We start from the raw sequence: 14500 nt of genomic DNA on the forward strand, positions 1-14500 counted from the left end.
CCCAGGACGATCCGTCTCCTCCATCAACCCCCCAGGGGCCGGGTAACCCCCCAGCTTCCTCAACTCGGCTATATGCCATTGCTTCTTACGTTCCACTTCTCTTGCCACAGCTTCTCTTTCCTCCCGGAGCTTCCTCCTCCACTCCTTGGCCTCGGTCTCACCCCAGTATGACGGGCGAGGCTTTAGTCCGAGTTGGCGGCATTTCTCGGCCTCCTCATGGGGGACTCGGACCTGCTCCCATTTGTGGGTCCAGGGATCCTCCATCCAGATCCACTCCCAACCCCCCCCCCCGTATCTCTCTTGGCTTCCCTCTTATATCTCCCGCCGCCTCCTCAATCTCCTCCCTCCTTCTTCCCGCCAAAGATTCCCCGGGTCCCGGGGAAAAGGTTAACCCTTTCAGAGTCGCCTCCAGGTCTTGGGTATCTACCCCCTTATTCGAGGTAAGGGGTTCGGCGACCACTTGCTCCCAATCTGGGGTCTCCACGCCTTTCTCTTCCCGCCGCGTTGGGGACGGAGGTGGGGATGTCTGGGTGTAGAGGGTTCTCTTTGAGAGCGATGGCACTCCCACTAAGGCCTCCACTTTGGGGGCCTCACAACTACAGCAAAATATTTGTCTGTGTGAACATGAGAAACTGTGGGTTATTCTGAAAGAAATATGTGTGTCTCAGTGCTTGATTGTCCTGATGCGAAACCTGTATTATGGAGAAGAGCCTATTTTTAGGAAAGAATATGGATAGAGAGAATGGTTTCCTGTAGGCAAAGGTATGGGTGGATTCTCCCGCCCCAGCTCTTCAATTTATACGTTAAATATATCATACAGAAAGCTGGACTAAATTCAGATGAGGAAGGAGTGAAAATTGGTGGAAGAAAAATGACTTGAAATGACAATTGAGGGTGAAAGTGAAAGAAGAAAGTGTCAAAGCAAGACTGCAGCTGAACACGAAGGAGACAGAAATCATGACTACAGAAGAATCACACAACCTTAATGTTGACTATGAAGAAATCCAAATTCCTAAAGATTTTTGTATATCTTGGTTCAATCACCAATCCAAATGGAAGCCGCAGCCAAGAAATCAGAAGAAGATTGAGACTCAGAAGGGCTGCAATGGAGGAATTAGAAAAGATATCAAGTGCAAGGATGTGTCACTGTAGACCAAGTCCAAGATCGTCCACACCCTTGTATACCCAATCATCATGTCTGAGTGTGCAAGTTGGACAGTTAAGAAAGCTGACGGGGAGAGCTTTATGGATACCCTGGACCACCAGAAAGACGAACAAGGGAGTCCTAGGTCAAGTCAACCCTGAACTATCTCTGGAAGCAAAAATGTTGAAACGGATGCTCTCCTACTTTGGGCCCATCATGAGAAGACAAGATTATCTGGAAAAGGCAGGTATGCTGGAAAAGGTGGAAGGCAGCGGGCAAAGAGGAAGACCAACTGCAGGATGGCTTTGACCCCTAAAGGAAGTCACAGGCTTGGTGTTTACAAGAACTCAACAGGGCTGTTGAGGACAGGACATCCTGGAGATCACTTATTCATAGGGGCGCCCCAAGTTGGTGGCGATTTGGGGGCAGGTAACTAAAGCAAACAATTCACAGGGTTGTCATAAGTTAAAGGAGGCTTAAAAGGGCATAAGGACATTTTGCAACTATGACTAATGTAATAGCCTTAACAGAGCAAATCCATGGCCATCTGGTCTAGCATCTTTTTGTTTTTCAGTCTGTGGAGAATGTGTGTATTGTACACAGGTAACTTTAAAAAAAATCAGGAATATATTGAATGGCTACACTTTTTTTAGTTGTTTAAAGTATATTTTGGCACTACAGTTCAATCTCTGCAGCCATGAGGAGGTAGAAGTACCATCTCTTGTGACTTTTCCACACACCATATGCATTTTATTACCACCAAAAGTTCTGTCTGCTTGGACTTCATGCACAGAAACAGACCACAGAGAAAATAGCAGCCCTTTTGAAATATACTGTTAACTTTGGGCTGTGCTGCCATCTGGTGAGACTTGTGTAAAATGCAACCAGCCCGCCTAGCTTTCTGTTTCTAAGGTCCCTTAGTGGGATAGGAAATGAGCGTTTGCAGCATTATTTCTGTACAAAGACGTTAGACTAGCAATTATGCTAGGTTTAAAGGGTGAGAAAACCCAGATATTCATGTGTATACTAACCAGATGTATACTAAAAAAGCTGCCACTCAAGAGCTAAGCTATCCAAATCTTTGTTGGGAAAAAGCCCCTTGGTCAGCCCTACATGGAAACAATAATTCTCTTTTTCTGCTTTAAATCAAACTGTTGTCGGAAGAAGACAGGTTCCAGAGCAGGCTCCTTGTTTTGGTAACTGTCATAATATAAGCCACAATTCTTTTTCTGGAATACCTTCGTAAACCTCACCTTATGATACTATGCAGCATTACACACATTTAATCCATTTGTTTGAATAAGGAGGTTTTGCATGGCGGATTCTGCACGGAAGCATCTTCATCATGCTTTGAAAAAAGGGACAACAGGACTTGCAAAGAAGAAAAATTGTGAGACTACCAAATAGGTTAGAACTTCAGATGAAAATTGAAAGAGTCTACCGGAATATGTCAGATAGGCTCGTAGCAGGGGGTGCCTATTTTGTTTATTTTAAAAGCAAAAAAAAAAAAAAAAAAAAAAAAAAAGACCATACACTCAGGAAAATGTTTTGCTTTCTTTGTGGTTATCCAAGCTCTGTAAGATGTCAGGCTCTGCATTTTTCTGTGGCTTTGACCTTGAACTGGGAAAAGCCAGTTGGACGAAGGTTTCTGCTGGTTGACAGGCATGCCATCCATGCTTTTGCAACCTTGTGGGGAAAGTTTGCAATTTTGTTTAGAAACGTGCATGCAGATAGATAGACAGACAGATGCATGTGCAGATTTAATTTGGGACAAGAACAGAAGATAGCCTGTGTGGTGTCAGTTAGTACTCCATAAAGCAGGTTGTGAAGCTGTCCTTGTGTGAATGATTTTTGTAACATCCCATTCCCATCCCAAACCGCTTTCAGGTGAGTTGGGCAAATCCAGTGTGTTTCTAAGCACATGAAATATGTGAGTGGGGAGTTGCAGGCTTGCCCCCTCTTCCCTTTGCCAACAATAGGAGTGAAATGAAATAGACCAGTGGAAAGAAGCTGTTGTAGGAAAACAATAGGAACCGGAGCATGGGCAGGCTCCTCATTTCGATCGCCATCATAATATAAGCCACAACTAGTTGCGTATAACACCAGGTCAGGGTTTGATAGAGCCGCCTCTGAAGTGGGGATTTGACCAATGTACCAAAAAAATGATGAAAATGATACTCAGCTTCCACCACAACAGCCCAGCAGAGAAACCCAAAGACCTGGCCAGGGTGGAGGCCATGCCACCAGGCTGAGAAGGCAGAAGTGGCCAGCAGAGGACAAGAAGCGTTCCGCTGGAATATGAGCCTTCTCGGCCACTGAGCCGTACTCTTGTTCCATGTTCGGGTGAAGACAGAAACCATGTGGGTTGTTTCTAGGGTCCAAATGTCTGTGTCCACGAGGAGTCCGTCCACAGTCTCTGTATTGGGATCCTGGCCTAGTTCCAGCCCCAGGCCAGCCGCAAGGAGGAGGGACTCATCAAGCATCCAGTGAGAGTAATAAGTGAGCCTGAAGACCAGTGCGGATGTCCACATGACAGAAATACAGCCAAAATGAGCACAGCTAGTTAAATCCGCCTGAGAGCTGACATATTTTCTCACAACATTTTTCAAAAAGCTCAGAAAGAGAGCCCTTAAACCCCTTTGAGTTGCTTCCCAAAGAGACTGTGCAGAAAGTGACCCTCTGGAGCATCTTATCCATGTTTGAAATCTGTTGAAAGAACACAAGGGGCCTCCCAGGAGGGTCGGGAAGGAGAGCAGGTAAGTTAAAAAATGGCAGTGCCTGGAGGAGGTGCCTCTTCAGGGACCGCTTCTCTTCATCTGGCAACCCCTTCCTCACTTTCCTTTCATGGATATCCAAAGCCAGTGAGGTGACCTTCTGGCTCATCAGCATGAGGGCAGAAAGATTGATGGGAAATCTGAAACACAGCAGAGGTAGCTTAAAGTTATACAACTATATACTTTTCATCTAGAAACGTATGAAGCTGCCTTACACTTGAGTCAAAACATTGACCCACCCACCCACACCAGCCCTGTATTGTCAACTCTGACCGGAAGCAGTTTTCTGGGGATCCAGACCGAATTTTTTCCTAGCCCTCACAAAAGTCCCCTGATACTTCCTCATCCAAATATCTCCTGATCTCCCATCCAAATACATAACAGGCTTGACTCTGCTGTATGACAAAATCATGTAAGAACAGCTGCATTTGGGGTGTTGCAATGGTCAGTTTGGAAAATCTTAAGTTCCAGGTCTTGACCATTCTTGAGTGTTACACTATTTTGATTGTCCAAAAGATTCTTGGGAATTGCAGTTTGGTGAGGATGCTGAAAACCCTCAGTAGCGTATCCCTCATCTCAGAGTTGCCTGGAAAGTGTGTGACACAGTCTCCCTAAAATGCACTGCTATTTTCATTGCAAGCCAAACTATACATTATAGAATACTACGTCATTAGAAGCTCAAAGCCAAAGATCCACAGGGGCCCCTCCAGCAGTGCAGTTCTAAGATGATGATGATGATGACAACAACACAATTTACACAGCAATCTTATGTGCACATTTAGGTGCAGAGGACTAATCACAAACCAAAGCAAAAAAAACAAACAAACAAACTGCAAGAAGTACAAAAAGCTTCTGCTGTGATAATCATATATCTTTCGGCACTTGAAGAATTCTTTCTTCTGTTGTGGGTTTTTCTGGAACGTGTAGTTTGGCCGTCAGAGTTGCTTATTGTGGGGATAATAACATATGATGACAGAACATCTGAAGCCCTATTCAATCATTCCTTCTCCAGCATTGTCAGTACAGATAGAGAGGAGTGTGGATGGGTCCCTGCTCATCTGTAGGCTCTACACATGAGCAAGAACCCTGTAAAACTTGAGCTCCTGCTCACCTGTGGAGCTCACACACAAGCAGGGACATCTTCAGACTCATGTCTGCTCACATGGAGAAACCAATGGGGGTTGGGGAGTCTTCCAACTTAACTCCACCCATGTTGGCCATGCCGGATAAAACAACAACCAAGTAAAACCAAAGTACTGAATTAAAAATAATAATATAGCTTGCATTAAGGTGAAACAAGACATATTGTTTGAAACCATTATTCTTTTTAGAACCTGTGATATGGTGCAAAATCTCTTGGCCCTCATGTGTCAAATACTGCTCCTATATACAAACTTTTTAATGTATATAGATCAGTGGTTCTTAACCTGGGCGATAATGCCCCCCAGTGGGCGATTTCATTTTTCAGGGGGGCGGTAGAACGAAAAGGGGTGGTGTGGGGGCACTGGAGCAGAAGGGGGCGGTAGGGGGGCACTGGAGCAAGCCAAACCTGTGAAGATGGCTGCAGCCTTTTAACAGTGTGCATGAATATATATTTTCCTCCAATTTTAATTTAGTTTCAGACTTTTTGTCTTGAAATTTTTAGTTCCTGCATTTGTTTTTATGCCCTTCTTATATTTCTTTTGCGTCTTAAAATTCACTTGCAACTAAATCATTAAATGTTACTTTTTTGGGAGCATTTCATTTTCTTGGAATTTAATTTTGTTTTCAGGGGTCATTGGATTTAAGTGTTTTAAATAAATAAATAAATAAATAAATAAATAAATAATAAATAAATAAATAAATAAATAAATAAATAAATAAATAAATAAATAAATAAATAAATAAATAAATAAATAAATAAGATATCATCACCGCGGGGAGGGGGGTGATGATAACTTCCTCAATGGCTCAAGGGGGCGTTTCTTTCAAAAAGGTTAAGAACCACTGATATAGATGGTTGGTGAACCTGTAAAATACATACACTGACATAAGGACAATGATATGAACTGCTGCTAGTTCACAAGTCACCATTTGCATCCTCCACACATCAGTTGTGTGAGCTGGTGTGCAACAAATGAGGCAAGTGGTGACCGTGGAAAAGGTAGCCCCGTTCTGAAGAAGTGTTTTCTTTTGTTTTGGCTTGAGATGCGGTGACTTGTTAATCAGGAGCATTATGCCACTGCACTTATGCCAGCGTAGCTAACTGATAGGATTCTGGCCATTGTGTTTGTGGCCTTGCTTCTGTTGGATGTAATTCTTATAGTTAGTTAGGCATCCTTCAGTCTCAGAAGACTATGGTAACATGCTCTGTATGGAGGACTTGGAACAGTGTCTAGTGTGGCTGAGGAGGCCAATTTGAGAGTGACAATCTCTTCCACACTGAAGACAAATCCAATCGGTCCCCTGTCCAGCTTTCTGGTTTTGCTGCTTTTGTGATTTCCTCTTTGCCTCGGCCTGCTGGACAAGGGTCTCTTCAAATTGGGAGAGGCCATGATGCAACGCCTGCCTCCAGGCTGAACGCTCAGATGTCAGGGTTTCCCATCTTTTGAGGTCTATTCCTAAGGCCTTCAAATCCCGCTTGCAGATATCCTTGTATCACAGCTGTGGTCTCCCTCTGGGGCAATTTCCCTGCACTAGTTCTCCATACAGGAGATCCTTTAGAATCCGACCATCAGCCATTCTCACGACGTGCCCAAGCCAATGTAGCCGTCGCTGTTTCAATAATATATGCATGCTGAAAATTCCAGCTCATTCTAGGACTACTCTGTTTGGGACTTTGTCCTGCCAGGTGATACCAAAAATCCGTTGGAGGCAACGCATATGGAAGGTGTTCAGCTTCCTCTCCTGCCATGCACAAAGGGTCCAGGACTCACTGCAGTACAGAAGTGTGCTCAGAACACAGGCTCTATAGACCTGGATCTTGGTATGTGTCATCAGCTTCTTAATGAGCCATACTCTCTTTGTGAGTCTAGAGAACATGGTGGCTGCTTTGGCAATGCATGTATCCAGCTCGACATTTAGAGAGAGGGTGTCAGAAATGGTTGAGCCAAGGTACACAAAGTCATGAACAACCTCCAATTCTTGTGTGGAGATGATAATAGAGGGAGGTGAGTCCACGCCCTGGCCCATGACTTGTGTTTTCTTCAGGCTGATTGTTAGCCCAAAGTCTTGGCAGGCTTTGCTGAAACGATTCATGAGTTGTTGGACGTCTTCAGCAGACTGGGCAACAATGGCTGCATCATCTGCGAAGAGGAAGTTGCGCATGCATTTCAGTTGGACTTTGGTCTTTGCTGTCAGTCTAGAGAGATTAAAGCGCTTTCCGTCTGATCTAGTCTGGAGATAGACACCTTCTGTTGCAGTTCCAAAGGCATGCTTCAGCATGACAGCAAAAATTCCAAAAAGGGTTGGTGCGAGGGCACAGCCCTGTTTCACTCCGCTTCGGATGTCAAAGGGATCTGATGTTGAGCCGTCAAAAACTACACTGCCTTTCATTCCCTCATGGAAGGATCTGATGATATTAAGGAGACGAGGTGGACATCCAATCTTGGGAAGTATTTTAAAAAGGCCGTCCCTGCTAACCAAGTCAAATGCTTTTGTAAGATCTACGAAGGCCACTAAACTGGCTGTTGTTGTTCCCTGCATTTCTCCTGCAACTGTCGGAGGGAGAATACCATGTCAGTGGTGGATCTATTAGCTCGAAATCCAATTCTTATAAAGCTCAGTAAAATTGGATATAATAAATCTGGAAGAAAAACTATAATATCTACTATATCATGAATAAAAGGCAATTGTGACTTTAAATCACTCACACACACCAATTGTTTAGACAAACATCTCTCTATAAGATCAATCTGAGGAGCTGCTCCTGGGAGTATTAAAATCATGCAAAGGAAACAGAACTCAAACAAACTGTTCCTTAAAAACTGTAATTGTTGGTTCTAACCTGGAAGAATTGCTGCTTTACTTGGTGCATGCAGTTTCTTGCAAATAATATTCTTTATATTGCAACCAAAAGTGACAGAGTGTTTGCCAGGTCATCTGGAAGAAGAATGCCCATCTGTGGACTTGCTGGGGGTCAGCCGAACAGATTACAGCAACAGAGCAGAAAGCAGGTACAAACAGCAGTAAGGCGTTGCACCCCATGACAGCAGAGGCCAGGAGGCAGCCACCTACCAAGAGGAAAGTGTATCTAAAAGAAAAAGGAGAAGAGCTTCCCAAATCAGTGAGGCAGTATTTCAGGATATGTGGTTTCCTGTTGCTATGGAGACTCCAAGACTAAATAATAGGTTATGATTTCTAAAATCTGGAATTTGCGTGGAGAACATGGCATTTCCAAGACCATTTACCAATGCATACGAATGTGAATGTGGGGACAGAGGTCATTTTACAGGGAGAACTAGTAGACATTGGTGTTCAACTCATTTTTATTTACCCACAGCTTCCTTTTTGCAACTCTTTGTCCCAGACTTCTTTATTTAATATATATACATTGATTTAAAATATTTCTATCCTACATTTCCTCTAGGAACTATGGCAAGAAAATAAGTTATCAATTCAAAATATCACAAATTAACATGAAATCATTGATGCCGTGACAAGAGTTTATATTAACCACGATGTAAAACTATATTAAAACCAGAGACAGCTGAAACTCTACAAAACAACCAGTGGCATATTCTGATAGTTCTCAGGTAGGTATCCAGTTTGCTCTCTCTTTTTTAGCACCAGCGAAAGCAAAATGCAAAACCAGACTTTTAAGATCAACAAGTCTATGTCAGTGCAACTTCCCATGGTTGCAATCCAAGTACAGTGTCTGCAGAAGTGGATTGTAATTTAGGAAAAATCACATTGAAATAAATATGTTCCTCTTAAGGGATGAGATTTTTAGAGGTGACTACATGACGGTTGTATATATGGACATCACTAGCTGGCCAATATAGAAACCAAATCACATAATTAGAAGCAGGAGATGGAGAAGCTGTATTCCTTCTGCCAAAACAAGACCAAAAGAAGATTGTGGTACTGACGACAAACTGTTAATATCCAACTAGAGAAAAGCTGGAAAAGAACACTAAGAGGATTGTAGTCCAAAAATATAATTTATTTATTTATATTTCTTCATTTAAAATATTTTTGCTCCACCTTTCTCCTTAAAGAGGATCCAAGGTGGCTTATGTCATTAAAAGACAATATTCAGAAGGTAAAAATAGTAACTATAAAAATATTTTAAAGGATCATTCAAATACCACCCTTAAAAAGGATGAAAAAAAAATCAACACCAAAACACCTTCAATGCAACAAGGCACAACAATCCATTAAAAAAAACCCTCAGGCAGTGAGTCACTAAGGAAACGAAAAAAGGAATAGGTATGCATCACTAAACCCAATTAACCATGAACCAGAAGAATTGTAGATTGAAACCAGAGATATTAGTAGGGAAGAATGAAAAAATACAATTCCCGGAGTAACAAGAATAGGAAAATCTAGATAGATGACGGAAGAAACACGTAAAATTGTAAGACAGGTGAGAATCAAAAGTAAAAGGTGAGAGGAATAGGGTCAGAACTCTGAAAGGAGTTTTCCAGCGACTGTTGTGTAGAGGCAAAGGGAACTATTACAATAACCACTGCAATAAGAAATAGAGAACAACAAAAGGGGGGAAACAAGAAACCTCCTCCCAAAGATCCAATAAATCAAAGGGAAATGTAAGCCTCAGTTAGAAATGCTGACCCAAAGTGACCCAAGGTGGCTTAAAACAGAAAGTTCAAAGCTAAATACAGGAAATTATTTAATTATTTACTAAATATAGGGAATTATTAAACAAATTAATGACATTATAATGGAGAATGTTAGGTCAAGCAAAACTACGAGTTCTAGAATATGAGGTGAAAGCACTATTAAAAAATCACTGGGGTAAGTGGATGAAACTATTTAAAGCCACAGAGGCTGAATCTGACAAAATCTTAACAAGAATCTATGAAGAAATAAATATAAAAAAATGAAACCATGGCCCATAGACTGGAAACATTCAATATACATTCCAATTCCCAAGAAAGGAGATGCCAAGGAGTGCAGTAACTGTAGGACTATTGCTTTGATTTCCCATGCAAGCAAAATAATGTTCAAGGTGTTGCAACAAAGGCTTTTACTTTATATGGAGTAAGAAAAGTCTGACGTTTAAGCAGGATCCCAAGTATCCATTGGCTACTGGCGCACAGCAAGGAATTTTAGAAGATCAGTCTATGCTTTATAGGTTAAAGGGAAAGGTTCCCCTTGACAATTTTTGTCGAGTCGTGTTCGACTCTACGGGGTGGTGCTCATCCCCGTTTCCAAGCCATAGAGCCGGCGTTTGTCCGAAGACAATCTTCCGTGGTCACATGGCCAGTGTGACTTAGACATGGAACGCTGTTACCTTCCCACCGAGGTGGTCCCTATTTATCTACTTGCATTTGCATGCTTTCGAACCACTAGGTATGCTTTATAGACTACAGCAATGCCTTTGACTGTGTCGACCATGAGAAACTATGGGTTGTTCTGAAAAAAAATGGGGCAACTCAGCATTTGATTGACCTGATACATAACCTGCATTGTGGACAAGAATTTACTGTTAGGAAAGAACAGGGAGAGACAGAATGGTTTCCTATAGGCACCAGACTCAGATAAGAGTGAATTTTAGCTTCAATCAGTACTCAGAACATATCATACAGAAAGTTGGACTATATTCAGATGAAGAAGTGAAAATTGGTGGAAGAAATATCAGTAATTTAAGGTATGCAGATGGCACCATCTTACTGGCAGAACAGAGCAATGACTTGAAATGACTTTTAATTAAAAAAGGGGGGGAGAGAATGCAAAAGCAGGACTCAAGAAGGCAAAAATCATGGCTGCAGAAAAAAAAACTACACAACTTTAATGTTGACAATGAACAAATTAAAATGGTTAAAGATTTTGCATATTTTGGTTCAATCATCAATCCAAATGGAAACTGCAGCCAAGAAGAGGAAGACTGGGACTCCAAAGGACAGCAATGAAGAAATTAGAAAAGATCATCACGTGTAAGTATGTGTCACTGGGGACCAAGATCATTCTGCTTTAAGCTGTCAAAGCTTATTTTAGGCATTATTCTGTATGTTTTCTGTTAGCACAGGGGGAAAAAATTAACAAAAAAGTACATAATATGGAGTAAGCATACGTACCTTGAATTTATAGAGATTTCTAGAGGTGTTCAGATAATGAAACAAAACAACAAATGGAAAGGCAGCCAGCTGATATAGAGCTGTACCCTGAAATACCAATGGGATTTCCCAAATCATTGAGACTCTGCTTCTCAAAATGCTCTTTTACTTGAGATTCCCCAGTGCAACCTAAATAAATATTCCCAATGTACATTTGCTGCCTTTCTGCTATATATTGGGTGGGCTAGTCAAGGGAGACACTTAGAGAACAGAGGTTAAAACCACTATGCGAAGGACATCAAGACTTTCTGTCTTGGATTGTGTGAAACATATAGTGTCAGAGAAAAAGTACATATATTCTGATCGCCCAAATACCATTTCTGCTGAGTTTCTGGGCCATGAGACCAGATTGACAGACTTTACATTCTTGTTTGGATTCTTTCTGAATACTGATTAGGAAGACGTACAGAAGTAGTGATAACCTACATGATTTTAAGATCTCTGTGACATAGGAAATGACTGCACTTCCAAAGAATGAAAGAGACACTTGTTCTTATCTGGCCCCAATGGATACCATCATGGCTGTGCTGGTTTATAACTATCTGCACAGTCTAGATTAAAACATGGCAACAGTGGCGGGCAAAGAAAATTATTTCAATACATTTCATGCAAATAGTCTAAGGGTCAATAAGATACCATATTAAATACCAAACTCTCCAGATGTCCATATTTACCATGTATGCTCCCGGGGCTAAATCAGGATGCATGACGGAGGGAGATTTTTTTTTCTTGGTGAACATGGCAGGAGAGAAAATGATTAGATTTTCAGTGTACCCTATGCAGCATAGCCCAGCTCTTAAGATCTAATACTCAACTGTAGGATTTGAGCTGTAGCAGACAGAGTGCCAGACAAGGCTGTAGGTCGGAGACCTGAGTTCAAATCCCTGCCTGGCCATGGAAACTTTTGGAGTTTGGTAATGGCAAACCACTCCTTACCTATCTCATCTCTTGAAACTGTATTAGAATTATTGTAAGTCAGATGCGGCATGACTGCACATAATACACATAGGGATGCCTGACTGCAGAACCAGAGGACAAGAGTTCGAATCTGCACTGTTCTTCCTGGAATGAGGGCTGACCAGAATCACCTCGGGTTTGTCTTATGGATGCATTCATGTTCCTGTCATCTCAGGGGGACATGAGTGAGCGCCATGGTCTCAGAGCACCACCAAAGCAAGGGCAAATTAATCACTGCTGAGTACACCCAGAAAACACCGGGTCAGTCACCGTAAGTTGGAACTGGTATGGCAGCACATATTTACGTACTTATTATAATAGGTTTCAATAAACAGGGTGAGGAAGGACAAAGTGATCATGTGGGAAACAAATATGCGTATGTTAAACCCATTTACTTCATAGAATCATAGAATCGTCGTAGGGTTGGAAGGGACCTCAGAGGTCTTCTAGTCCAACCCCCTGCCCAAGGCAGGAGACCTCACATCATCCTGGACAGATGGCTGTCGAACCTTTTCTTGAAAACCTCCAGCGACAGGCCACCCACAACATCGAGAGGCATATTAACTAAATATCAAATATAAACATGCAAAATATGAAAAACTTTACCATTAAATCACAACAAACTAAAATATGAGTGTGACATAACCCCCTGCTTGTTCCCCCAAACAAAGGGCTCACGCTATGTCTTCCCACCAGCAGATAACAATTGGGAAGTTCCCCCATTTTCTCACTGCCACCAGTGGATTTCCTTTATCCACACAATGCATAAAGATTTTATTCAGACACTTCTCAAGTTGCTGCCAACAGAACTGATTTATTGAAAGATATTTTTAATTATAATCACAGATGTTCTTTATTCAATACATACAATATACTCATTCAAATATAATATATCCTGCCACATTCACCACCTGCTCTATCTTGATCAGCTTACTTCTATTCTCTCTCTCTCTCTCTCTCTCTCTCCCCCTTTCTTCTTATATTCTACTGACTCCGCCCCTCCACTCCTCTCATAGGCTCATGCAAATAAGGACCAGACTGTGAGCGACAGGAGTGACGTCACAATGAGGCAGTGCTGTCTCTTTGTGAAAGGTGTCTCTTGCTGCCACCCTCCACTCCTGATACCTGCCTGTCTTCGCTGGTTGGCTCCCATCCTCCTTGTCTTCCCTGTTCTGCTGCCACTTTCCGTTCTCCTTTCTTCCTGTTCAGCTAGTCATCCTTCCTTGGCTTCACTCCTTCTTCACAAACTGATTTTTCTTCTCTCTCTTCCTCTCCTTTCACGACCTTTGTCTCCTTTCCCTCCATTCCATCTTTTCTCAGTTCACACAACTCGTATACATGCAAATTCCAAGACGCAGGTATTCTCTTTTTAATGGTTCCTAGATGCTCCTTCCCATTTTCACTGCAGATCTATCCAGAAGCAACCCACACCTCGGTATTATGGTCCTATGAGGGAGGCAGTAGGTTACAGATCCCAGGTCCCTGCAGCCTTCCATGTGTTAGAGAGATGAATATCATCGCCCGAGTAGATGGGGCGGGGTAAAAATTGAATGAATGAATAAATCATTCATTCATTCATTCGTTCATTCCCTGCTCAGTGAGGCACTCCACAGAATTTAGCTTGTGTGTCTCTAGGGCTTCAAAAATAGGACTTGTGTGAGAGTGCATCCTATAACAAGGGACTATCCACAGTGATGTAGAAGTAAAGTCCAAATACTCATGATAATCCCCAAAGCCAGTCTTCCCCAAGGAGAGCTCCAAATGCAAGTGGTTGGTGCCATCCATAGCAACGAATGAGGAGCGGGTCTTTTGTAAAGCTACTGGCTCTTAATTGCCCATTCAGAATTTCACATTATAGCAGGAAAAAATCTACAGCAATGGTTGAAATTCTAATGCTTATCATAGTGAGTCACAACTAGAGTAGGCCCATTTAATCAATGGCATTTACAGAGGCGCTAACTCACCCAATCAATAAGCCTAGTCTAGCTGTAACTTATGCTAAGCAACAGCATTTCCACCAATATATTGTCCGAGAGAAACGCTATTTCTCTCTCAACTACTTTGAGGACTGCAGCTGAGCTTGCAGGGGATAAGACAAGTCTTGTTTGTGGCGATGGCGGCAGCTCATGGGACAGTCCCATGGTTTCGACTCAGCAAACTCCTGCTCCGCTACACCACGGGCAGCGCCTTAGCCAAGACTATTGCTTCCTCGCCCCCTTGCAGGACGCTATAACCTCCTATCTCACAGACCGTAATTCAAAAGGCGCCATTTTCCCTTAGCCTGACACTTCTACGCTAAAGAAAATATGCACCACCAGTTGAACTTCAGCCTGATTTGCAGCTATGAA

The 14500-nt window shown here is 42.4% G+C and overlaps 1 protein-coding gene across 1 annotated transcript; it reads right to left on the bottom strand.

Annotated features, from left to right (window-relative positions):
• Window positions 1-1809: 1809 nt before the first annotated feature.
• MBOAT4 (membrane bound ghrelin O-acyltransferase MBOAT4) lies at window positions 1810-14422 on the bottom strand. Its single transcript, XM_078384080.1, is given in 4 exon segments — window positions 1810-3906; window positions 3908-4058; window positions 7925-8149; window positions 14403-14422. Coding segments are annotated over 4 exon segments (1245 nt in total). The 3' UTR covers window positions 1810-3057.
• Between the last annotated feature and the right edge of the window lie 78 nt (window positions 14423-14500).

The sequence above is a fragment of the Pogona vitticeps genome, chromosome 2 (genome assembly GCF_051106095.1).
Source record: "Pogona vitticeps strain Pit_001003342236 chromosome 2, PviZW2.1, whole genome shotgun sequence".
NCBI classification, from domain to species: Eukaryota; Metazoa; Chordata; class Lepidosauria; order Squamata; family Agamidae; genus Pogona; species Pogona vitticeps.